This window comes from Bison bison, unplaced genomic scaffold, assembly GCF_000754665.1.
Source record: "Bison bison bison isolate TAMUID 2011002044 unplaced genomic scaffold, Bison_UMD1.0 scf7180017864180, whole genome shotgun sequence".
In the NCBI taxonomy this organism is placed as follows: Eukaryota; Metazoa; Chordata; class Mammalia; order Artiodactyla; family Bovidae; genus Bison; species Bison bison.
Genome location: NW_011494752.1, coordinates 3735799 through 3762990, shown reverse-complemented (window position 1 = coordinate 3762990; position 27192 = coordinate 3735799). Strand labels below are relative to the sequence as shown.

Below are 27192 nucleotides of genomic sequence, written 5' to 3'. Positions count from 1 at the left end.
TAGACGGCAGCCCACCAGGCTCCCCTGTCCCTGGGATTCTCCAGGCAAGAACACTGGAGTGGGTTGCCATTTTCCAATGCATGAAAGTGAAAGGTGAAAGTGAAGTTGCTCAGTCATGTCCGACTTAGCGACCCCATGGACTGCAGCCTATCAGGCTCCTCCATCCATGGGATTTTCCAGGCAAGAGTACTGGAGTGGGGTAGTTAGGCAATTAACTCTTGAGTAATCATCACACAAAGAGGCTCATGTTTGCTTTTTATTGACATAATGTGGTTTTTCCAGTTACACCTTTTACTGGGCACCTCATGCTTGCTGTAATCTCCAAAGGTGAATAATTATCCTGGCAATAAAATATTTTGTTATTAATAGAAGAACTGGAAGCACCAAGTAAGCCATGAAGGGATGGATAAAGTATAAAATCATGTGCCAACTGTTCATCTTATGGAGAGCCACCTCATAAAACAATTGCTTGAGCTTCCCAAGTACAGTATGTACTACACTGTGAAGATGATAAAGTTGAGGGGTCAGCACACCATGAGATGGAATTATCTAAAAAGGTATTAATGATAAAAGTTCTATAGTTTCATAAGGCACAGAGTATTTCTCACAAGATATAAACTTTAGTCTCTAAGAAAATGAGTGTCATTAGATTGTTATTAGTGCTATGTGGTGTGATGTCTGTGTTTAGAAACAATCAGATCAGATCAGATTAGTCGCTCAGTCGTGTCCGACTCTTTGCGACCCCATGAATCGCAGCACACCAGGCCTCCCTGTCCATCACCAACTCCCGGAGTTCACTGAGACTCACGTCCATCGAGTCAGTGATGCCATCCAGCCATCTCATCCTCTGTCGTCCCCTTCTCCTCCTGCCCCCAATCCCTCCCAGCATCAGAGTCTTTTCCAGTGAGTCAACTCTTCGCATGAGGTGGCATAGTAAAGATAAATATGATGATGTGTTGTTAAGCTTGTCTTCTAGTGGAAATAAAAACCATCCTATAAATCAAGCTCAAAAAAGACTGAGGAAACCATTATCAAAAGAGGAAAAAAGCTAGAAACCCAGGTACAGGATAAATTATCTGACCTGTTGACAATTTACATCATTATTTTATCATGACTGTTCTAGAGTGGGTTAGAAGTGGACAGTTGCCCACTGTTTTTAGGCTATTCATTTTGCAAATGCTCCCTTTTTGTGGTGATATGATTGCCTCTACCATCACTTAACCATCAGTACTATTGATAATAATATATACTTTTGAAAGTTAATTTCCCACTTTAAAATTTGATATCACATTTCATTGCTGATGACAAATGTATTCAGCAAAAAAACTGCCAAGTTGAGGAAACTGCAATTTTGGTCTCAAAGATTATCTATTAATAATCAAATGAAGAATTTTCAGTTTACTTTTTATTGGTAACAAGATGATATCATTTATTTACTGTATCCAAAGAATGAATCAGATTTTCTTATGTTCCAAATTTCTGGGGAGGATGAGATAATAATCTCACAATTATTAAGAATAACAAAATAATGTGAGCTAAAAAAAATTTGCTGCAGCAATCACGTCAGGTGAAGTGTATAACACAATTCACAGTCCAGATTAAAAAAAATGTTTTAAATTAAACCATTATTCTTTTGTAAACATGCTGAAAATAACTGCTGTGGAGACTTGGATAATTCAAGAAATCAAAGCAATTTCACAATGTTAAATTTCTTTCTCTAAGGCAATGAACTTAACATCCATCTAGGAAATATTTAAAATATTCACTATTTATATGAAAATTTTTACTTAAATTTTTTTTCTTTTTTCCCCCATATAATCTAGTATTCTCAATTTGGAATCACCAGTGTTTGATTAAGAAATGGATTAGGCTTTCCAAAGCACGTATGGAAAAAAGAGTGAGAGAAGGGGGAAAAAAAGCTAATTAAAGTGTTATTTTTATATTCTGGTATCTGACAACTTTTAATCCTCATAATTTAGTTGTGGGTGAATCCTTTTTTTGGGGGGGGGGTGAATCCTTAAATTGAAAAGAAGAAAATGAAATCAGGATAAAAGAAAGAACTTTGTGCATAAATATACAAATACTAGACTCTGGAGAAAAAAATTCCTGCTACTAATGGAATTAGTTGGACAAGCCATCAAAGAAAGGCAGTTAATTTCTGACCCCTCAAAATAAAGGTAAGTCTTTTTGCTATTAAAGTGTAGTAAAATCTTGTTACAATTCATATTTTCTCAACAATTTTCACTCATTCTCAACCCTATTAAACCTCTTAACCCTCTTGTCGAACTTGAGAATTTCCCACAATTTCTATCCCAATTCTGTGGGTAATTTCCATATCTTCTAGTTTTTCTTTCCTTCATCAGTTCCAGAGATGATTTAAAATGTCAAGGGCTCAGGAAAAGAAAGTCAGCCTCTGAGGAGTCCAGTGGGAAAGGGTGTATCTTCAGCAGAAGTAAAGTGATCAAACCCAAGGAGAAGAAAATGGGAGATCCAAGAGGGCTCCAGCATTATTTCAGCTCATTGGGCACTATTTTTTCTATTTTAATAGTAAGAGTGATGGTTGCAGATACTAGTCAAACTGAAATAGTCCTGGAGCTTCTTGGAATCCATTTACTTGAGTGAAGATAAACCTCACTCTCTCATGGATTGCTGGAACCATTCATGTTGGAACCATCAAGTCCTAGTATTTAAAATAAGGAGAAAAGCTTTAGGAGCAGAATAGCTACTTTCTTTCACTTTATATTTTCCCTTACTTGCAGTATTTTACTCAAATCCCCAGGAAAGAATAAAAGATGATTTGATTGTGTTAAGATAATATATGCTGCTGCTGCTGCTAAGTCGCTTCAGTCGTGTCCGACTCTGTGAGACCCCATAGACGGCAGCGCACCAGGCTCTCCCATCCCTGGGATTCTCCAGGCAAGAACACTGGAGTGGGTTGCCATTTCCTTCTCCAATGCATGAAAGTGAAAAGTGATCCGACCCTCAGTGACCCCATGGACTGCAGCCTTCCAGGCTCCTCTGTATACCTTCCTCTATTTATAGACTTTTTTAGATTATTTGTCTTAAAGAAGGACTTATATGTGTGTTTGCGCATGTGTGTGTATGTGGTATACACACACACACACATGTATATATACACATACATGTATGGATCTGTATATACACAGAAACATACTTCCTTTGGTTTTTGATCCATAAAAACTTGAACCAAACACAATGTTCTCTGTGAAAGTGAAAGTGAAGTCGCTCAGTCGTGTCTGACTCTTTGCGACCCAGTGGACTGTAGCCTACCAGGCTCCTCCGTCCATGGGATTCTCCAGGCAAGAATACTAGAGTGGGTTGCCATTTCCTTCTCCAGGGGATCTTCCCGACCCAGGGCTCGAACTTGGGTCTCCCACACTGGAGGCAGACGCTTTAACCGCTGAGCCACCAGGGAAGTTTCTTGAATGTTCTCTGTAATCCTATGCAAAGAGGTGGTAAAAAAAAATATGATTTATATCTGCACAATCCAAAACATCATACTGCAAATCATAAACATCCTAGGCTATGTCTATACAATCTAAGCAAAATGAACATAGACACACTATTTGGGTCTGCTCTAATTATGTAACAGAATTTTCTCTTGCTTTGGAACACTAATGTTGCATTTAGCTTGAGAGGCACAGCTTGTTTTCTAGAGAAATCTCAAAACATTCTTGGGTTTGCCTGTAATTTTTATATTAATAATGATTTAAGCAGTTGCTTCTAGAGTTTTATGCAGCTTTTAAATTCTTAGGTTACTTAGGTGATAAAAAGTCCCAAGGATGCTATTCTTTGAGTGTGGAAAAGTAACACTCTTCTAATCGTTAGTTCAGTGAGGTATTCTCTAACTGCAAAGATTCTGAGTATTTAGGAAGGGAGAACATTCATGGTCAAATACAGGACCTCTTTATGGAAGCTAGCCTGAGCCTGCACAAGATGGAATAAATTCATAAAGCTTCTGTCGTCGTCATCACCATCTCCTATGCCATACACAGGAACAGACATAGAGAAAAGAAAATGACAGTTAAGTTTCTAAATATATGATTTATTCAAAACATACATATTATCCCTAATACTGTGTAACAGAAGACTAGTTAGTGATTTTCATTAAGTTAGATGTTAACAACTGAAATCATGGAATTATATTAAGAGCACTGAACTAGAAATCAGAAAAAAAATATGCTGGTCCATATTTTATTGCTTCTAACTTCATGACCTTGGGCAAGTCAGGTGATTTCTCTCAGCCTTAGTTTTATCCTTGGCAAATTAGGGTTAATTATCATGTTTGCCACCTAATAAAACTGTGAAATAATATAATGTGCAAACTATACAAATAAAGGATATTATTATGATGGTTATAATAGTTGGCCAAGTAAACAGGTTAAGATTTCTTGCTGTGCAGAATTATATTGGTTCCTTTCAGAGCAGACTCTTCAACTTTATGTTTTCCATTAAAACCAATACCAGATTTTAAAAGTGACAATACTAGAAACTAAATATATCTCATGAAAAAACTAACAATGACTGATTTTTCTATTCTTTGCTTAGAAATAAAGGTCTACACAGAATTATATTTGTCTTAAGGGAAGACTAACATGCATTTCACTCACACTTGTGTACCATCTATGTGTATACTCACCAGACATAACTAACTGTAGCATTTCCATTATAGCACATGCAAATGCATCTGCCACACTCTGCAGGAAGTTATTTCTTTCCACTGGAGTGCTAAAGACTTTACAGACTTTTTGCATCATTTTAACTGCCCAATCCATGCAGTATAGTTCTTTCTCAGATACCTGGTTTAGACATACAAACCATTGTGGTAAATTTTCATGTGAAGAAAGTTGTAGAATTTGAAAATAGTACTAACAATTACTGTTTATAAGTTTAACATAATTTAATAACCTAGTATGTTGAGTCTATAAATGGCAAATGCTCTAATATCTAATACTCCTTTGCTTTCAAATGGTACAAATTTTATGGGGAAAAAAGCATGAAGTAAATAAAAGCCTGGTTCAAGATTATTATAGGATACTGTTAATGCAAAAAAATAATATTGAAAACAATTACTGGGAATTCCCTGGTGGTTCAGTGGTTAAGACTCTGTGCTTCCACTACAGGGGGTATGAGTTCTATCCCTGGCTGGGGAACTAAGATCCCACATGCCACACGGCCAAACAAACGCCAATTATTAAACATATGAAAAAAAAAGGCTCCTGCTCATTTACTCATTTATTCAGTAAGTATTTATTGAGCACATGCCAAGAGCTGGGGATACTATGGCAAACCATAAACACAAGGCCTCTATATTCAAGGGATCCAATGAAGGTGACAGACAAACAGGCAATTTCAATAGGCAAGAGAACTCTATGATGCTATTAACTTTCCATCTTGAGACTAGAAGGAATATTTCGCTCTTATTTAAAAAATAAATAAAATGAGGATTACATGTTTTTAGCTAAAACTGACTGAAAGGAAAAAGGTTGATTTACTAACATTCTAAATGGCAAATTGTTCACGTAGCCAAATAACATACAGCATGAAAATAAACTATATAATAATATAACCAAATAATGTTAATCTGACAGGAGAGATTTATTGACTACTTATTATGTATAAATCACTGTATAAGACATTGTGAAAGAAGTAAGTGACACAGTTCTGGATTTCAAAGAGTTTCCCTATTTAGGGAGACAATTACCTCACAAAGATAGTGGCTTAAGAACACCAGTGGTAAATGAAGATAAACAGAAGACAAGTCTGAGGCGATTTAGAGAAAATTAGTGATCAGAGTTGAGATGTTAACCAGAGAAGGCTTCTCCACCCCTAATGGCTTCCTCTCCATTCCTTTTGCTAGAGTGAGGCCAAAGTCACCTTCCAAGAAGTAAAACTGACAGTGTCGCCCTGCTTCCTAAAACATGTCCGCAATGTGGCTGCTGTGGTTCAGGCTCTGCCAGGCCTGCCAGGTCTGCCAGGCCCCTCCCTGCCTGGCCCCTCCCTTCTTATCTAAGCCCACCACCTCCTCCTCTTCTGCACATTTTCCCCTTCAGAAATCATACTGAGCTGCTTATAGTTCCCTGAAGACAGCCATGCAATTCCAATTCTCTCTCTTTTTTTAGGACATCTGCTTATTAAAATAAATATTTACATTGAGAATACAGTTAATTTGGTAGCTTTCTTCATATTGTCACATCTTTTAAGAAATAATTATTTACTTATTTAGTTGTGCCAGAGCTTTGTTGCAGCGCGTGGGATCTAGTTGCCTGACCAGGGACTGAACCCAGGCCGAGGCAGTGACAGTGCTAAGTCCTAATTACTGGACCACCAGGAAGTTCCCACACTGAATTTATTTATACATACTTTGATATCTCTTAAAAGACTGTAAGCAGCTTTGGTCAGGGATTTGTTCTACTAATTTCCATAGTCCTAAAATCTCACACAGTGTATGGCCCATAGTAAACATTCAATTTGTGTTAAATGAATGGACATTAAATATATTTTTTAATGTTTTATTTTAAAAAACATTTTAACTATATAAAAGTAAAGAGAATAGTATTATAAACCCTTAGTATCCATTCTCCAGCTTCAGCAATTACAAATCTTGTTTCACTTCTACCACCACTCACTTCCACATTCTCTCCCTGATGCCCAGGAAATATCCTGGAGCAAATTATATAGGGTGCTTTATTTTTTTTTTAATGGAATCTAAGGGGAAAAAAAGGACATAACTTGGCAGAGCTGTATAATGACAATCCTGATATGAGATATGGGGAGAGGTTAATATAAGGAATGTCTCCAAATATGATAGTTTTTATATAAATTAAAAATTTTTAAGTATATATAAAAATATACTTAAATACTTATTTTTTCAAAATGTTTTGTACATATTTCAGTTCCTTCATGGCAGCTTCTTGGTAGGTCAGCTATAACGTTAAACAACTTGCTAGAAAAAACTTATTTTTTACTTACCAAAGCCAAAAAGACTATCAGCTTTGCCAGTTCAATGGTGCGTCCATTCACAGCTTTACTAGCCATGAAAGTGAAACAGATATTGTTCCCACTTAGGATTAGGAGACGTGCATTATTCTCCAGAAGCCACTCACGAGGAACCACTTTTATTAAAGGAAAAACAGTATTTAATGAGATATTACATAATAGCTATAGTAAAGATCATTAAATATATGTAATATTATATCACTTTCTTGGAAATACAGCTAGTGTCAAAGGAGAATCTTGGAGAAAATGCTTTAGTTTTCTAGTTACAGCCTTTACCAGGCAAAAGAGATTATTGCCAAGTCACAGTGACTCTCACAAATGTACTAGTAATATAGTCAAAGCATTTCTCCCACAAAGGTCAACAGACAAAGTGGTCTAATCTTGGGAAAAGAAATCTTGAGAACTTTAAAAATCTAAAGGATGATGCAGGAATGGGAAACATTGTTTCATCTCTCCAGTACCAACGGGAGAGGGCTTTCCTCTTTTTTTTATTTTTTTTTTCTTGAGGGCTTTCCTCTTATGCAACATTAGGAGGTGTTTCTGAGAACTTGCAAAATGGGAATAACTAAGATCCAACCAGTCCATTCTGAAGGAGATCAGCTCTGGGATCTCTTTGGAGGGAATGATGCTGAAGCTGAAACTCCAGTACTCTGGCCACCTCATGCAAAGAGTTGACTCATTGGAAAAGTGTCAATTGGAAAAGAAATCCCTCTGATGCTAGGAGGGATTGGGGGCAGGAGGAGAAGGGGACGACAGAGGATGAGATGGCTGGATGGCATCACTGACTCAATGGATGTGAGTCTGGGTGAACTCCGGGAGTTGGTGATGGACAGGGAGGCCTGGCATGCTGCGATTCATGGGGTCGCAAAGAGTTGGACACGACTGAGCGACTGAACTGAACTGAAGCTAATAAAATAATGTAACTTTCAAATAATAATAACAATGAATAATATCTATAAAATTGACAAGGAAAACCGAAGGAAAGTAAATTGATTATATGCATTCTCTTCAAAAATCAAAAAGTGATTTCTGATAACAAGTCATTTGTTTCCGATTGAGTTGTATGTATAACTTAAAAAAATTTTTTTTAATTGCTTTATGTCCTTACAATTTTATAACTGTATTCTAATAATATGTTTCTATTACTCTATACGGTAAATTTTTTTTTTTTTACCTGATAGTTCATCTACAAGACTGATAACATCATCTGCTGTCCATTCTTTGGTGCCTGTGTCATACAGTAATTTAATGGCTTCAGCCAAACCTTTCAGACAGGATTCATCTGTAGGTCCTTCTATCATTTTCTGCCAAACCACCTGTCCTGAATGATAATTGAAACAAAAACTAGGCTATGACAGAACAGTTGCTTCTCTGATAAAGATTATATGGATTATTTAAAAAGGAAATTGGATTGCATAATGAAATCCATTACTTATACATGCTACTTTCAAAATGAAAGGTAAATTCTGATAACAGTATAAATTTTAATGTCTCTTACTGATGCAATGAAGCACAGCAACAATAGCTAAATGAAGTAAAGAAAAGGTAGTTTCACCAAGCAAAACACTGTTTATGGTTCAAAGATAATGTTATCCATAACAGAAATTAAACAATTGACAAAAATCTTACTAAAATGAAATAAAACCTAGTGATAACCTTCCAAAAAGAGAGCATGCTGTATTTCAGAATCTTCCAGACACTTATATCAAAACTGAGTAATCCAGTCAATTTTTTATTGTTTACCTATGACCAATTTTTTTTCTGAATTATACACACAAACAAAATTTGATTGCAGATTGGCTTCCCACTGCTACGCAACACACTTTAAACTGGTTAAGTCCTGACATAATGCCGTGTGAACAAAAGAAATATATTCATCCAAGCAAATGTAGTGTAATGTAGTATAGAGTTGTATCCACTTTCGTTATTAAGAATGATGAGAGGTCTCTCCTTGTGGCTGTGGCATGAGAGCACAGTATGAAGTGTGGCAGCTAGTCATGTATTAGTTGAAAGAAGTGTAGCCGAAACTATAACCAAAGGAGGCATTATGCTTCCAGAAAAATCACAAGGAAAAGTATTGCAAGCAATGGTGGTAGCTGTTGGATCGGCTCTAAGGGAAAGGGTGGACAGATTCAACCAGTTAGCATTAAAGTTGGAGATAAAAGTTCTCCCAGAATATGGAGGCACCAAAGTAGTTCCAGACAACCAGGACTATTTCTTATTTATAGTGGTCATATTCTTGGGAAATATGTTGACTGAAATTGAAATGGCATCATATGAAGCTGCCCATTCCACTGAAGTTCTGAAATCTTTCATCATGTAAATAATTTCCATGGTTCTCTTTTATAATAACTAATGATATCCAAAAAAAAAAGAATGATGAAACTAAGCAGGTATAAAATGATGTTTCCTAAAGTAAAAGTAATTAACCAGCTTTGAAACATACATCCCTAAGAAATAGATGCTCACCATCTTGAGGAGATATAGGTCCGAAGATGATATACAGTAATCTTGCCTGATTCACCATTGGCCATGGTTTCAATATACATGTCAACCAAAACGCAGAATCACTTCGATGGGTCCAGTGATCAAGCAGTACATTCCTACAGAATAGTCTGATCCTTAATTCCAGTTTTCGGGCGCTTCCTATGAAGACAAATTGTAAAGCATTCTTCTTAGATTGATATGCATAATTGGATAGATCAAAGACATACATCATTAATATGCTTTGTACTGAGAATGTTACTTCATTTACTCTAAAAATTTTAGATTATCAAGGAACTACTTTTTAAAACAACTTTACTGGGATACAATTTACATACCATAACACTTACCAATTTAAAGGATATACAGTTCAACTATTTTTCAATATATTCATAGATATATGCAGCTATCACCAAGTTAATTTTAGAACATCATCATTACCTCAAAAAGAAGCCCTGCTCTTTTAACTATACCTCTCCCATCCCTCTGTCCTTTATCACCCACAGCACTAACCACTACTTTCTGTCTCTATAGATTTCCCTATTCTGAACTTTGATTTGAATGAAGTTATATAGTAGATGGTATTTTGTGACTGGCTTCTTTCCAAAGCATGTTTTCAAGGTTCATCCACATTATAGCATGTATCAATACTTCATGCTTTGTTATAGCCAGATAACATTCCATTGTATAGATATGCCACATTTTGTTTATTCATCCATTGATGGTTGTCTCTACCTTTTGGCTATTATGAATAATGTTGCTATTAACATTCATTTACAAGCTTCTGTATGAATATGTTTCTCTAGAGGATATACCTAGGAATAAGATTGCTTGGTCATATGGTAACTCTATACTTAATCATTTGAAGAACTGCCAGGTTGTTTTCCAAAGTGGTTGTACCATTTTGCATTCTGGCCAGCAGTGTATCAGGGCTCCAATTGCCCCACACACTTACCAACAATTGCTATCTGATGTTTTGGTTCTAGCCATCCAAATGGGTATAAAATGGTATCTCATGTATTTTTAAAAACAACTTTATTGGAATATACATATAATTTACATACCATATAACTTTAATGTATATAATTTAGTATATATAATTCAACAGTTTTTGATATATTACATTATTTTCTTAAATTGTGGTAAAATATATATAATCTAAAATTTGCTATTTTAGCCATTTTTAAAGTATAAAATTCAGTGGCATCAATTACAATCATAATGTTGTTCAACTGTTATCACTCTTACCCTATCTAAAACTTATTCTCACCTCAAACAGAAACTCTGTGACCATTAAGCAATCACTCTCCATTCCCCTCTCTCCCCCCAGTCCCAGGTATCCTCTAGTCTACTTTCTGTTATTATGAATTTGCCTGTTCTAGGTGCCTCACAGAAGTGGAACCATACAATATTTGTCCTTTTGTGTCTGACTTATTTCACTTAGCATGTGTTTTCAAAGGTCATCCATGTTGTGGCCTATATCAAAACTTCACTCCTGTGAATTCCCTGGTGGTCCAATGGTTAGGATTCTGTGCTTCCACTGCTGGGGCCCAGGTTCGATCTCTGGTAAGGGAACTAAGATCCTGCAAGCCACATGGTGTGGCCAGAAACTTCACTCCTTTTTATGACTGAATAATATTCCACTGTATATATATGCCTCATTTTGTCTATCCATTCATCTACTGATGAACACTTGGGTTGTTTCCTGGTTTTGGCCATTGAAAATAATGTTTCAGTGAATTCTGTTGTACAAGTATTTGTTCAAGTTCCTGCTCTCAATTTCCTTAGTTAGGTGCCTAGGAGTGGAATTACTGGGCCATATGTAACTCTACATTTAGTTTTTTGAGGAATGACCACACTGTTTTCCATGGTGGTGACACCACTTTACATTTTATATTTTTATACTACTTATGATCTACTTACTTGTACATAAGTGTAAATGGAAAGTCTACCAACACACCAAAAAAAAAAAGTGAAAGTGAAGTCACTCAGTCGTGTCCGGCTCTTTGCGACCCCGTCGACTGTAGCCTACCAGGCTCCTGCCTCCATGCGATTCTCCAGGCAAGAGTAGTGGAGTGGGTTGCCATTTCCTTCTCTAGGGGATCACTTCCTTCTCCAAGGGATCTTCCCGACCCAGGGATCAAACCAGGGTCTCCCACATTGCGGGCAGACGCTTCTGAGCCACCAGGGAAGCCCTCACACCAAGGCCATGTGTAAATAAGTATTTCTTGATATGTTAAGTCAAGTGTCAAGTAGCTCAAAAGTTTAGAGGAGAGAGATTACTGCAGGTCTAAGGAGATCAGGGAAGATCAAGTAAACTGGGTCTTAAAGGATGAAAAGGAGACATGGCATTTCAGGAAAAAGAGAATGAGTGAAAGGTATGAGGTAGAAATGTGTAAGAGGAATCTGTGATACAGAGCAATATCCCTGTGTCAAACTGATACAGAGAGTGGTAGGCAGTAAGTTTGGAAAGGTAGGTTGGGATTAGTATATGAAGAGCAGGATAGTTTGGACTTTATTTTGAAGATATCAATTGCTTAGTGTGCTTAGTCCCTCAGTTGTGTCCGATTCTTTGCAACCCCTTGGACTGCAGCCCACCAGGCTCCTCTGTCCGTGGTGATTCTCCAGATAAGAATACTGGAGTGGGTTGCCATGCCCTCCTCCAAGGGATCTTCCCAACCCAGGGATTAAACCCAGGTCTCCCGCATTGCAGGAGGACTCTTTACCAACTGAGCCACCAGGGAAACCCAAGAATACTGGAGTGGGTAGTATTCCCACTACTGGAGAAACAGCTACCCTTTCTCCAGGGGATCTTCCTGACCCAGGAATCAAACCGAAGTCTCCTGCACTGCAAACAGATTCTTTACCTGCTGAACTACCAGGGAAGATATCAGGAACTAATAAAGCTTTCTGATCAAGAGAAGGACATGATAAATTAATCTTGCTATTGTTTCACTGGGCTTCTATATCTGCCTTAAAAAACTCTGCCATGATTTGTTTCATAATGAAATATTTCAAGCTGACAGAAAAACAGAGATACTATAACAAACACTGTATATGATCATCTAGTTTTGTCAAATCTTTTTGTTATATTTGCTTCAGAATTTTAAAAAAAAACATTATTCATACAGTTAAAACTTCTTGTTTATCAGTCCCAATTCCCTTCCCTAGAGATAATCACCATCTTGAATTGGGTTTTGTTCCTGCTGTATTAATCAGTGCTTTCTAGAGGAACAAAAGTAGCAGGATGTGTATATATACATAGGATTTGTCTTGCTTATGCAGATCACTGAAGCTTGTCAAGTCCATAATCTACAGGGTAGGCTGGCAGGCTCCAACAAGGTGGGGACTTCTAATTCAAGTCCAGTCTGCTGGCAGAATTCTTTCTTGTTTGGGGAGAAGAGTCATTTTCTATTAAAGCCTTCAAGTGATTGGATGAGGCCCGCCCACATTATGGAGGGTAATCTGCTTTACTCAAAGTCTACTGAGTTAAATGTCAATCTTATCTAAAGAATAATTTCAAACATCTAGAATAATGTTTGATTAAATATCTGGGTACCATGGACTACCGAAGTTGACACACAAAATTAACTATCATACCTCCCAACTATGTTCTTATATTTTTTTACATATGTATATAACCATAAAGAATATATAGAACTATTTTATATGTTTTTAATATGTATATAAATGTTACCATATTAAAAGTATTGTTTGGTAGGCTTTTCTCTCAAATTATATTTTGAGATTTATCCATATTAAAAATACACATGGCTCTAGTTAACTCATTTTAATTGTATAAATATGCCACAATTCATTTATCCATTCTCTTGACAACAGGCATTAGGTTGTTGGCAGTCTTCCCTGTAATGCTCATTCTTATACATGTCGCCTTGTGCACACTGTGGGAGTTTCTCAGAGTGACATTGCTAAATTATAGATTTCTTTTAATTTTTAAAAATTATATATCTCAGGTATATATAAAGGTTTAAAGAATATTATAATGAACACCTTTGTATCCTCCACCAGTTTAAGGAATAAAATACTATTAATATGGTTGAAGACCCTCTGAGCTCATCTCTTTCTGTAATTACAGGCCACTTCTGCCTCACTATCTGATTTAGTGTTTATCATTCCTTTACATCTCTTTGTCCTCTTTCTACAAGTAAACACTGCAGTTTATTTTAAAATACACTTTAGAACTATGTTATTTTTTTCTATTTTAATCTCTGTATAATGTCATCTCTGAATTTTAGTTCTTTACCTGGTTTGCTGCAGACCACTGTCTGCATCTTGCGGGACAGATGAGTCAGCTCACATAAGAAATTATAAACACGATGGCACTCGAGTTCATCCCAACCTGCGGTTAAGGTCTGAGAGTGATAAAATAAAGGAAACATTGCAGATATTCAAACCATCAAATCAAAACATAAGTCACTATTGCCTTATGACCATCAACTGTTGTAGCACAAAATCAGGGCGATGTGCAATTTTTATCCAGTATGGGACTGTTAAAATTCATAGGAAATTTTATATTAAACAAAACCTAGAAATGCTCCAAAATCCAATTTCTTTGTGGTTACATTGAGAGTCTCTTTTCAGAGAACTAAATGGTATTGAATCCTGACCTCTGACAGTTATGAGGAAAATAACAAAGAAAGGCCCAAACTCTAGAGCACAACTTTAGATACCTGACTCACAACCATACCGTGGCTTAGTTTCAGACTACAGTAGAATTTAAATCAATCCCTTACGACTATACAGTGGAGGTGATGAACAGATTCAAGGGATTAGATCTGGGAGACAGAGTTCCTGAAGAACTATGGATGAGGTTTCTAACATTGTACAGGGGGTGGTAATCAAAACCGTCCCAAAGAAAAAGAAATGCAAGAAGGCAAAGTGATTGAGGTGGCTTTACAAATAGCTGAGAAAAGAAGAGAAGCGAAAGGCATGGGACAAGGGGAAAGATATACCCAAATGAATGCAGAGTTCCAGAGAATAGCCAAGAGAGATAAGAAAGTCTTCTTAAGTGAACAGTACAAAGTAATAAAGGACAACAGTAGAACTGGAAAGACTAGAAATCACTTCAAGAAAATTGGAGATATCAAGGAACATTTCATGCAAGGATAGGCACAATAAAGGACAGAAATGGTAAGGATCAAATAGAAGCAGAAGAGATTAAGAAGAGGTGGCAAGAATACAAAGAACTATACAAAAAAGGTATAAATGACTCAGATAACCAGATGGTGTGGTCACTCACCTAGAGCCAGACATCCTGAAGTGTGAAGTCAAGTGGGCCTTAGGAAGCATTACTACAAAGCTAGTGGAGGTGATGGAATTCCAGTTGAGCTATTTCAAATCCTAAAAGATGATGCTGTTAAAGTGCTGCATTCAAAATTCCAGCAAATTTGGAAAACTGAGCAGTGGCCACAGGACTGGAAAAGGTCAGTTTCCATTCCAGTCCCAAAGAAGGGCAATGCCAAAGAATGTTCAAACTACCTAACAATCGTACTCATTTCACATGCTAGCAAGGTTATGCTCCAAATCCTTCAAGCTAGGCTTCAGCAGTACGTGAACCGAGAAACTCCAGGTATACAGGCTGGGTTTAGAAAAGGCAGAGGAACCAGAGACCAAATTGCCAACATTCGCTGGATCACAGAGAAAACAAGGGAATTCCAGAAAAACATCTACTTCTGTTTCACTAATCACACTAAGTGGATCACAACAAACTGTGGAAAATTCTGAAAGAAATGGGAACACCAGATCACCTTACCTACTTCCTGAGAAAACTGTATGCAGGTCAAGAACCAACAGTTAGAACCAGACATGAAACAACAGACTGCTTCAAAATTGGGAAAGGAGTATGACTGTATATTGTATATTGTATATATAGCCTGTATATATATATATAAAGACTGTATATTGTTATCTTGCTTATTTAACTTCTATGCAGAGTACATCATTTGAAATACCAGGCTGGATAAATCCCAATCTGGAATTAAGATTGCTGGAAGAAATAACATCCTCAGATAAGCAGATGATACCACTCTAATGGCAGAAAGTGAAGAGGAACTAAAAAGCCTCTTGATGAAAGCAAAAGAGGAGAGTGAAAAGGTTGGCTTAAAACTCAACATTCAGAAAACTAAGATCATGGCATCCGGTTCCATTACTTCATGGCAAATAGATGAGGAAAAGTGGAAACAGTGACAGGTTTTCTTTTCTTGGGCTCCAAAGTCACTGCGGACAATGACTGCAACTATGAAATTAAAAGATGCTTGCTCCTTGGAAATAAAACTATGAAAAACCTAGAGAGCGTATGAAAAAGCTGTGACATCACTTTGCTGACAAAGGTCCACATGGTCAAAGCTATGGTTTTTCCAAGAATCATGTATGGATGTGAGAGTTGGACCAGAAAGAAAGCTGAGCGTCAAAGAATTGATGCTTTCAATTGTGGTGCTGGCAAAGACTCTTGAGAGTCCCTTGGACTTCAAGGAGATCAAACCAATAAATCCTAAAGGAAATCAACCCTGAATATTCATCAGAAGGACTGATGCTGAAGCTCCAATACTTTGACTACTTGATGCGAAGAGCCGACTCATTGGAAAAGATCCTGATGCTGAGAAAGCAAAAGGAGAAGGGGGCGGCAGAGGATGATATGGTTAGATAGCATCACTGTCTTAATGGACATAAATTTGAGCAAACTCCAGGAGATAGTGAAGGACAACGAAGCCTGAGGTGTTGCACTCCATATCCGACTCTGAAATCCCATGGACTGTAGCCTGCCAAGTGTCTCTATCCATGGTATTCTCCACACAAGAATACCGCAGCAGATTATCATGTCCTTCTCTAGGGGAACTTCCCAACCCAGGGATCGAACCTGGGTCTTTTTTGTCTCCTGCTTCAGCAGGCAGGTTCTTTGCCACAAGCACCACTTGGGAAGCCCCATACTAAAATCAGTTGTATCTATCATTTCCTATAGTCACAATTTTTAAAATACAGTTGATTTCTAAAATCACATCCCAATAACTAACCCAAGACTTAAAATTCATTACACATCCACACTCTGTACCCCACAATATTTCCAGTCATTACAATTGGCTGGAAACTTCAAGGACATTGGTATAGAGCATATAAATGTTAAACATTTCTTACTAGTGAGAAATCCAAGAAGAAAACCTGAGGTGGCAAACATATTAACACATTCTCAAACCTTTACAATGTTATTTTGTTTTCTTTTTAGATTATTATCACTTTTATTATTTTATAGACAGACAGATTACATACTCTACTTATTAACAGTTCAAAAAGAATTCCTTTTCTTCTTTCAGTAAATAAAAAATGTACCTGTAAAAATATGCCATAACATAGTAATCCTACACATTGCAAAGGAGCTGCACATCCATTGAATTTAAAACAGGAAACCTATAAAGAGAACAACTATTAATTCCTCCTTTTCAGTGCAACTGTACAATGATCTGACATTCAAATTAAGTGGAAATATGCAATGACCTTTTTCAATCTTAACTGAAAATAACTAAAACACTATATAACTGATTAGCATCATGTTACATAGGTGGAGGATTATGAAAGAAGTATAAAACAAAGTCTCTGCCTCAAGGAGCTCACAATTTATTTAGGCCAATATACACACCTGAAGTTATTTTTACATTTCAGGTTAGAATATGTATAAATGCTGCAATGACCAAATACACATATCAGACATGATGAAATCAGGGAAAGGATCATTCTGAGAATGATTTAAAAAGCTTATGAAGGATGTAAAACAAGTAATGTCTTTGAGTGGGATTCAAATATAATGAATAGATAGTATTGGTGAGGAAACAATAAAGGGAAAATTGTATAGAGATAAAAATAAAAAAGGTTCATTTGGAAAGAAAGATATGAGCAGCTTAGTCAGGCTCAAGATAGTAGGAATTAAGCTTGCACTGTCAAAGTGAAGTCGCTCAGTCGTGTCCGACTCTTTGCCACCCCATGGACTGCAGCCTCCCAGGCTCCTCCGTCTATGGGATTTTCCAGGCAAGAGTACTGGAGTGGGTTGCCGTTTCCTTCTCCAGAGGATCTTTGTCCAGAGGATCTTTCCAACTCAGGGATTGAACCCGGGTCTCCCGCATTGCAGGGGGATGCTTTACCCTCTAAGCCACCAGGGAAGCCCCTGTCAAGGAGAACCTAAATACCACCTGTGGACTTTGGACCTTATTGTGATGAAATTGAGTAACCACTGAAAGATTTTTAAGCAAGAAAATTAAATTGATGAAAGTGATTCAGCATACAGAATGTCTTGGGGAGTGAAGAAATGAATGGTAGGAAGATCATCTTGGAAGTTGCTGCAATAACCTAGAGGCTGAACTTAATGCAAACACTGACATGAAAAAAGCCAGTGGAAACAGTTTGCATACTATTGAGTGTAAAACTGAATCAGCAATAGTAGATATATATTTGGACTTATATAATAAAACTCAATGTCTAACAGAGATTATGCCCTAACACATTAATACACATTTCCAAATCATAAATTGTCATAAAAGGTTTGTCATTTTATATATTTAAAATGCTTTTAATATTTAAACAGTAAAATGTTAACACTTGGAAATTATTTTCATTTTAATAAAATATCTACATCATCACTTTAAAACATCTTCAGAATTCCCACGAGGTAAAAATACTTTTACTACTTTGATAAACCTAATAAACTTGAGTGAAAATACTCCTATACTACATTTTGGTGTTTTATAATCTGAGTACTTGGTAAAGTATTAATTATCATCAATCAATTTTTAGTACTAATTCATGAAATTCCATAAAAATAAATACAGATTTAAAACAAGTATAAGACATTAATAATAAAACATCTTTACTGGAAATCAAGATTGTGAACTATTTTAGAAGTATGATCTTACATCTGCAAGTATCTTGTGAATGTACTTTAGTCTTTCCTTTGTGGGTAGCAGCAATGTACATCTTTTAAATAGTAGACCTGAGAAAGTAAAGAGACACATGAAAGAAAACAACAACAATGTAATTAACTTAAGAATATCTATAACTCACAGCATAATGTTTCCTGAAAGTGAGATGTACCTTAGCGGACTGTGAGCTGATACCAGTGTTTTTAAGGGGAAGTTTGGGAGGAAGGGTGCACAACGCTTGTAATACATGTGTTTACCAAGGATGATTCTGGTATTCACCCAAGAGGCTATGACATGAAATCTTACAAAAAACTGTGAAATTGGTGCTATAGAATAGATTTAAGAAAGTATTTCAATTTAAAAAGATAACAATGGTGGACTCCATGGACTGTAGCCTGCCAGACTCCTCCGTCCATGGGATTCTCCAGGAAAGAATACTGGAGTGGGTTGCCATTTCCTTCTCCAAGGGATCTTCCTGACCCGGGCATCGAATCCAGGTCTCTTGCACTGCCGACAGATTCTTTACCCACTGAGCTACAAGGGAAGCCCCCCAAAAGACAACAATAACCAAATACAAAACACAATTGGGAAACTCTACTGTCTTTATTCCATAGAAAACATTTTCCAGTATCTCTTTTTTTTTCCTGGTATCTCTTAAAATTAGCCTCATGTCCACAAGGGAAAATGTTTTAAGAATTGCTAATGGAAAGAGTGAGAGAAGAGATTTTGTATTCTTTTCTCCAAATACTGTACAAAACTTAGTCATTAAGTACTTGAAATTTCAGAGATTAGAAGGCTTTTTTCCCTCACAGAAAGTATCCAGTTTGGATGAAATATTTATTTCTTTCTTTAAAGATATCCTTTTATGGGGCTCACATGTTAAGAATGTATAGAATTTTGTGTTTACATATTTTTTTTAAAAGCCTTTAATTTCCCAGTGAGCTATGTAACTTGAACTACAGTGACAGGAAGTGTATAATTTGTTTTCTCAAACTTTAAGTGTTCTGTTCTCCTAAAATGGCAATATATTGTTAACATTCCTATAAGGGCAAATATCCTCAAACTAAAAATAAGACATATGGTAAGAAAACGCATACCTGAATATCATGACTTTCTTTAGTCTTCATCTTCTCTGCATTTACTTTTTTACATAATATAAAAAACTATATAATTCTTTAGAATCTATGGGAATTGAACTTATTTTTAGAAGTTGCTATGTTTGGGCAACACATTACCAGGATTGCATTTTAAAGATAAACTCTTCTTATTTTTGTACATAAAAAGACATTTTCAGTGTTTGGTTTTCGGGCTGAGTTCTTTTCCTTTCATGTTCTGGCATCCAGTCTCAAGGCATATCATAGCCGGGGAATTGTAAACTCTAATTGCATGCTGGTTGCTTTTTTAAATGCAAAATGCCTATTTTTAAGGGTTGCAATTTCTCATAAAAACCAATGCCAGTTGACTTGTTTATTTTTTAACACAGGTGCTCTGTTATATCCTTTAGAGACCAACTTCTTTAATTTCTTCTCACTAAAATAGATCAGATGTACTGTTCTTTTCACACTGGCCATCTGCTCTGTTTTGTATGACGCAGCAAATTAAAATGTATAAACCTCAGAATGCAGAATTGTGAAAATGTTATTTTAATGTCGGAAAACAAGAACACAGGAATGGCAATGTGAGGAAATGGTAAGTACATCAAACATTTATCTAAAGAATCAGTCATAAGCTAGCTGTCTGCACCAAATTTAAATGGAAGGTTGAAATCATTACACGAATAAAACCACATTTAAAAGCTACCTTTAAAGATCAACACATATCTGTATTTTTAACTGAATTATCCACATAATTGTCTTAATGCTTTTTGTTTGTTTATGCAATTGAGCCTGATCAGGGAGAAAAAAATTCTTTCTAATTAAACTAAAGAATAAGCTTTTCCCAAGAACCTCTTCCTCCACAACTGATGATGTTTGAAAAAAGATATTTACAATAAGTGGCAAAAAGTAATTGATGTATTCATTTGCAAGCTTTACTAAGCTTAATCATAAGTACTGAAAGCAATAACATTGTAACTAGATCACATACTTTTCATTTAGTCTTATTAAGTATACTTATCAAATACAGTTTGATGTATTTCACATCTATGCAGTCTTATTTCATTATTTGAAAACTAGGCATCCTTGGGATACTAAAAGGTAATATTCACTTAACTTACTCTCAACATCAGATATTTTGTTTCATTGCCATGTTTTGATTAACTACAGGTAGCTTCATAATTAAACTGGTGTCATTAAGTCAAGTCAAAATTAGAATTTTATTCTCATTCTCAGGAAGAATGAAATCAATGAATGGGATGAAAGATATAAACGATTACAAATCTAGGGAAGAAACTGTCCACAACTTCCTTTGCTAAAGTTAATTTAATAATAGCATAATGATTTATTAGTAAATGCATAGCATCCTTAAGAGAGGAAACCATTGTTTCTGATAACAGAATAAGTGATTTTCCACAATAATATATTTAAATTTATTTTATGTTTTAAGAAATAGATTATGGTTGAAAAGGAGAAGAAATACAGAGATAAAACTCATCATATCCACACAAAGTAAAGCATAGAAATACATCAATTTCCTAAACTGGTAAGCCACCAGATGATAAGCTTCGATGACACTGTGTCCACATGAAGTCACAAGGACAGACACTTTAAAGTGCATTCTCATCTTTAAAGATAATGTAAAGGACTGTGGTCTGAGAAGGCCTTACAAATAGCTGAAAAAAGAAGAGAAGTGAAAGGCAAAGGAGAAAAGAAAAGATACATGCATCTGAATGCAGAGTTCCAAAGAATAGCAAGGAGAGATAAGAAAGTCTTCTTAAATGAACAATGTGAAGAAATAGAGGAAAACAATAGAATGGGAAATACTAGTCTCTTCAAGCAAACTAGAGATACCAAGGGAACATTTCATGTAAAGAAGGCATAATAAAGGACAGAAACGGTATGGACCTAAAAGAAGAAGAGATCCAGAAGAGGTGGCAAGCATACACAGAAGAACTGTACAAAAAAGGTCTTAAAGACTCAGATGACCACAATGGTGTGACCATTCACCTAGAGCCAGATATCCTGAAGTGTGAAGTCAAGTGGGCCTTAGGAAGCATTACTACAAACAAAGCTAGTGGAGGTGACGGAATTCCAGTTGAGCTATTTCAAATCCTAAAAGATAATACTGTTAAAGTGCTGCACTCAATATGCCAGCAAATTTGGAAACTCAACAGTGGCCACTGGACTGGAAAAGGTCAGTTTCCATTCCAGTCCCAAAGAAGGGCAATGCCAAAGAATGTTCAAACTACCTAACAATCACACTCATTTCACATGTTAGCAGGGTTATGCTCAAAATCCTTCAAGCTAGGCTTCAACAGTATGTGAACCGAGAACATCTAGATGTACAAGCTGGGTTTAGAAAAGGCAGAGGCACCAGAGATCAAATTGTCAACATTTGCTGGATGATAGAGAAAACAAGGGAATTCAGGAAAACACCTGCTTCTGCACTGACTGCACTAGAGCCTTTGACTGTGTGGATCATAACAAACTGGAAAATTCTGAAAGAGACGGGAATACGAGACCACCTTACCCATCTCCTGAGAAATCTGTATGCAGGAAAAAAAGCAACAGTTAGAACTGGACATGAAACAACGGAATGGTTCAAAATTCAAAAAGGAGTACAAGGTTGTATACTATCACCTGCTTATTTAACTTATATGCATCATGTGAAATGCTGGGCTGGATGAACCCCATGCTGGAATCATGACTGCTGGGAGAAATATCAATAATCTCAGATATGCAGATAACACCACCCCAGTGGCAGAAAGTGAACAGGAATTGATCAATTTCTTGATCAAGGTGAAAAAGGAAATTGAAAAAGCTAACTTAAAACTCAACATTCAAAAAATGAAGATCACGGCATCCAGTCCCATCACTTCACGGCAAATAGACGGGGAAAAAGTGCAAACAGTGACAGACTCTCTTTTCTTGTGCTCCAAAATCACTGTGGATGATGACTGCAGTCATGAAATTAAGAGACGCTTGCTCCTTGGAAGAAAAGTTATGACAAATCTAGACAGTGTATTAAAAAGCAGAGACATCACTTTGCTGACAAAGGTCTGTACAGTCAAAACTATGGTTTCTCCAGTAGTCACGCAGGGATGTGAGACTGGACCATAAAGAAGTCTGAGCACCAAAGAAATGATGCTTTGGAATTGTGGTGCTGGAGAAGACTACCAAGAGCTCCTTGGACAGCAAGGAGATGAAACCAGTCAATCCTAAAGGAAATCAACCCAGAATATTCATTGGAAGGACTGACACTGAAGCTGAAGCTCCAATCCTTTGGCCACCTGATGTGAAGAGCCAACTCACTGGAAAAGACCCTGAGGCTGGGAAAGACTTAGGGCAGCAGGAGAAGAGGGTGACAGAGGATGAGATGGTTGGATGGCATCAACAAGACTTTGAGAAAACTCCGGGAGATTCTGAAAGACAGGACCCCTGGTGTCCACAGGGTCGCAAAGAGTTGGACACAACTGAGAGACTAAACAATAAACAAAAGGATTGCTGCTAAGGGAAAGTCCTCACACTGGAAGAGTAAAAGTGTCATGGAAATAGGAAGTATTCCATTTCCCACAGGCCTTACAGAATTGCATGATTAAAACCCCCTTAATTAAGTATAGTTCTTTATCTGTTACAATTCTCATTATATTACATAAATTACCTAGAGATCTGTAGTGTTCCACTATAGCGGTGTCTTCTCTGTCAGGCAGCTCAAGGTCATGAAAATCCTGTAGTAAAAGTCTTTTGCTTCCTGATGAGGTTGAGATATAATTAATAATGTGCTGGCTGACTGTTTTGGACACCATGCTTAGCATGCTGATATCCTTCACTATCAAAAGAAATATACACATATACATATATGTAAATGGCTTAAATACAAGAACATCACTATTAGCAGTCTATGAACTTACAAGTTAGCTCATTAATAATACTACTAAATAATACTACTATTAATAATACTACTAAAATAAATAATTAAAGTGGGGAAAAGGGAAAAATCTTAAATTGTTTAAATCTAGTTCTCAATGAATTAGAAACATTTGGGGATGTAACACTCAAATTACCATGTCATAATTAGAAGCATACTTTAAGGAGTTTGAGTGTCATATTTTCTCTGAGTACCACTTACCTAACAATGATGAAATTTTAAAAAGTAAACTAAATGTGAACACAGACAGGGAGGCCTGGTATGCTGCAGTCCATGGGATTGCAGAGAGTTGGACATGACTGAGAGACTGAACTGAACTGAACTGAACACCATTAACATTCTAGCGGGGTCTAAGATGACAAAACTACTTCTTGGGGAAAATAAAATATTCCAGTGTCCATGTTGCCTACTTATAGTCGCCAAACCTCACCTGACAAATATTTTAGAATTATTTGGAATATTTCCAATGGCAAGGCTTTAAAATTTCCAAGCGTTGATAAGGGCTGAGAATCTGAGTCAAAGGTGTTGGAAAAATAGCTGGATCGACGACTACTACGTCTATATTTCTGGTTAGGAATCAAAGTGAAACTGGTATTTACTCTAGACGTCATCCTCTTCCTTATCTCATGAATTTACTCTGATTAGAAAACAAAAGCACAAGAGACAAAGAAAAAAGGAAATTATATTGATGAAGCGATGTTGTTTCTTTAAATAGAAAGATTCATATTTTGATGGGTAATAGTTATCTCTCTATAGTTACAGAACTTTTAATGTGATGCCCAATATAGGGCATTCCAACCAGTAGAGTCTATTTATTCATTCCAGCATAATATGAAATATTTAAAAATCTTTTCCCTCTTAGCCAGATATTTCAGACAGAGTTTTAGTAGAAAATGAGGTATGTATTTAGATGAAATGTATTCTAAGAAAAGAAATGTGACATTTTCAAAAAGCAAAAAAATTAACACAAAAATTATAATTTCAATCCATTCAATATTTGTCAATTAGTATGTTGTTTTTACTTTAATTCTTAAAAAATTCAAAGTATTAATGTAGAATTAAAACTTTTTCTATTTTTTAAAAACAATACTGACATGTTCTTTTGTTGGAAACAATAAAGACAGATTTAAAAACAGACTTTAGTTTGTAGCTTTTTAAAACTGACTAGCTCTAACAGATTAAGATGGTTTTATTATGATTCACTATGTGTGATGAAATCAAAGTTTTATAAAATTAATAAGACTAGAATAAATTAATAATTTTCCCTCAATTCCACTTTTGTTTAATAACAGCTTATAATGAAACTTCAATACTTTGGCCACCTGATGCGAAGAACTGACTCATTGGAAAAGACCCTGATGCTGGGAAAGATTGAAGGTGGGAGAAGGGGATGACAGAAGATGAGATGGTTGGATAGCATCATTGACCCGATGGACATGTGTTTGAGTAAGCTCTAGGAGTTGGTGATGGACAGGGAAGCTTGGCGTGCTGCAGTCCATGGTGTTGCAAAGATTGGACACGACTAAGCGACTGAACTGAGAAGTCTTAGGAAGGATCTACATAACTTATTTCAAACTAAACATTTCATAGAAAGAATTTTATTGAAGTTACTAGTAATTCACTTACACTAAACAATAATTCTTTTAAAAAAATGTTATCACACACAGTGACTTTGTGTCTTTCCTTTTCCTATTCAGAAAACACTCTTTTGTAAATATGTAAATATGTACATGCATATGTACACATGCATAACTATAACTCCAATCTAGGGCTCCTTATTTCTGAAGAAACAACTAAGACATTTCATCAAAGAGTTACAAATATATCTGACCAAAATGCATTTTCTCCTTTTGGCACAAAATTGCTAAAAAATCACATTGCTACTTATTCATCTAAAAGGTTTTGTGTCAATTTACATCAATTTAAAATCAGCTGTATAATTGAAAATGTGGCCAAGAAATTTAGTGCTTAGTGAAAAGCATATTGTGAATTTCCCTTAAAACTATACCCTACATAGTGCTTTGCTAGTAGATATTTTTAAATAATCATTAAAATTACACAAGTAACATGCACTGTCAAAAATTTTTACAAAATACAGCAAAACAAAAAGAAGAAAATTAAATTCATTTGGTTTTTAGCACAAAATCAAGCCCTTTGACTCATAACATTCTAGAGTTTTCCATATGTTTCTTTTTTACAAAAACGGAGGAAATCACTGTTCACACTATTTTGTAATTCTTTTCAGTTGTAATTAAAATTGTCATTTCTTTCCATACCAATAGTTATATCTCTACAAGTATATATTTTTAAAAGGACTGCATGGGATTTCACCAAATGAAAGAATATTAATTTATTCAATCCATAAGATTATTATTTTTTTTTTTTGGAGGATGGAGGTACTTTTATTTTTTTTTAATAATTTTATTTTTAAACTTTACATAATTGTATTAGTTTTGCCAAATATCAAAATGAATCCGCCAAAGGTATACATGTGTTCCCCATCCTGAACCCTCCTCCCTCCTCCCCATAAGATTGTTTTTAACTTCTCACAGTAGGCATTTAAGAGCATTTTTCATTATAGTAAAATATACACCTGGCCTAGGTTTTGTTCTGTTTCTCTGAGCACTGTGTAACCTGGGACTTGGGTGGGAGCCTGCGGGCTCTTCAGAAACTCACCGACACCTAAAACCTGAGGGGCTTTAGTGTGTCAACCACACACTATATATTTTTAAACCTCTGAGAGAAGTTAAAATACAGTGATCTAAATCCTGCTAAAACTAAAGTCTCCTCTTACAATTCCTTCTTTTTCTCAGTCAGACCTGAACGTTCCAGGGTAGATAACAAGACTTCCTGATAATCCTAAAGGTGTAATCCCAAATAATTTCTGGTTTCCTCTCAGCCCTCTAGAGAATGAGAATCACGAACCCAAATAATCGTAATACGATGACGTTTCAATGCCCTGTTCCGTCTCACTACTTTTGCCCACGTTTGAAAGGCTTTAAGTACCTCTTGGATGAACTTTTCTCCCTCTTCTCTGAGAAAACCTTTCAATAGCAATTCAGCAGGATTTCTATTTTGTTTTAACATAAGAAAACCCTTTGAAGAGACCCATCCCCCCGTGCTCCGAAATAAGCTCAAAATATCTTCAAAGAGGTAAACCAGAGAGGCCATAAAAGAAAAACTTTCCAATTTAAGAGTCAAACCACACTGGGATGCATTTTTGACTGTCTCCAGTCCATGGAAAGATGAAACTTATCTCTAGAAATTATTGGGGAAAAAAATTTTTTTTACCACAGATTTTGACAGTTTTCCGGCTAAAGGATCACAGGAAAATGGGACTTGGTCGTTCTGCCCCACCTCCTCAAATTTCTTAATATTTAGAAAAGAAAATTTCCTCAAGGTTTTGTCGCCAGGAAGAGGGAACATCCAGCTCCCGTCGGCTCCGAAGCTGCGTTCCAGTCTCGCAGGCGCCCCCTTGGCCTCGAGAATATTTTAGAATCCTCCCAGGAGCCCCAGCGGGAAGAAGGCCCCGCCCCCGGACCCCATAGTGCCGTCCTCCGTGAGGAATATTTTAGAACCCTCCCTGAGCTCCCTCAGAAAGGAGACTCCGCCCCTTATAAATATTAAGGACACCCCCCCCCCAACACACACACAGATCCACCCACTTCATGAATAATCAACGAGGACGAAGTGGGTCTTTGGTGCCAGACCCTAAGCCAAAGCCACTCGTTGCTTCAGG

The 27192-nt window shown here is 36.4% G+C and overlaps 1 protein-coding gene across 5 annotated transcripts; it reads right to left on the bottom strand.

Moving 5' to 3' along the window:
• Positions 1-1390: 1390 nt before the first annotated feature.
• FBXO47 (F-box protein 47) lies at positions 1391-27192 on the bottom strand. Of its 5 annotated transcripts, XM_010842681.1 has the most exons (11): positions 26745-26922; positions 23884-24090; positions 23187-23354; positions 18423-18499; positions 16849-16926; positions 13769-13877; positions 9490-9666; positions 8195-8341; positions 6994-7136; positions 4661-4820; positions 3014-4001 (listed from the first exon to the last, which is right to left on the bottom strand). In XM_010842681.1, exons 2-11 carry the CDS (start codon positions 24062-24064, stop codon positions 3889-3891), a joined length of 1353 nt encoding a protein of 450 aa, XP_010840983.1. In that variant the 5' UTR covers positions 24065-24090; positions 26745-26922; the 3' UTR covers positions 3014-3888. The 5 variants fall into 5 exon arrangements, with proteins under 5 accessions (XP_010840984.1, XP_010840983.1, XP_010840986.1 ...); XM_010842682.1 differs by lacking the exon at positions 8195-8341 and having other exon boundaries at positions 1391-4001; XM_010842684.1 differs by lacking the exons at positions 23884-24090; positions 26745-26922 and adding an exon at positions 27119-27192.

Bases quoted from the DNA above. Each gene is read 5' to 3' on its own strand.
- FBXO47 (XM_010842681.1), bottom strand. From the start codon at position 24,064: ATGACGTCTAGAGTAAATACCAGTTTCACTTTGATTCCTAACCAGAAA. The intron at 13,878-16,848 runs GTACATTTTTTA...TATCACTCTCAG, and splicing joins GTTATGGCATATTTTTACAG to ACCTTAACCGCAGGTTGGGA. The intron at 4,821-6,993 runs GTAAGTAAAAAA...TGTCTAAACCAG, and splicing joins TGATAGTCTTTTTGGCTTTG to GTATCTGAGAAAGAACTATA.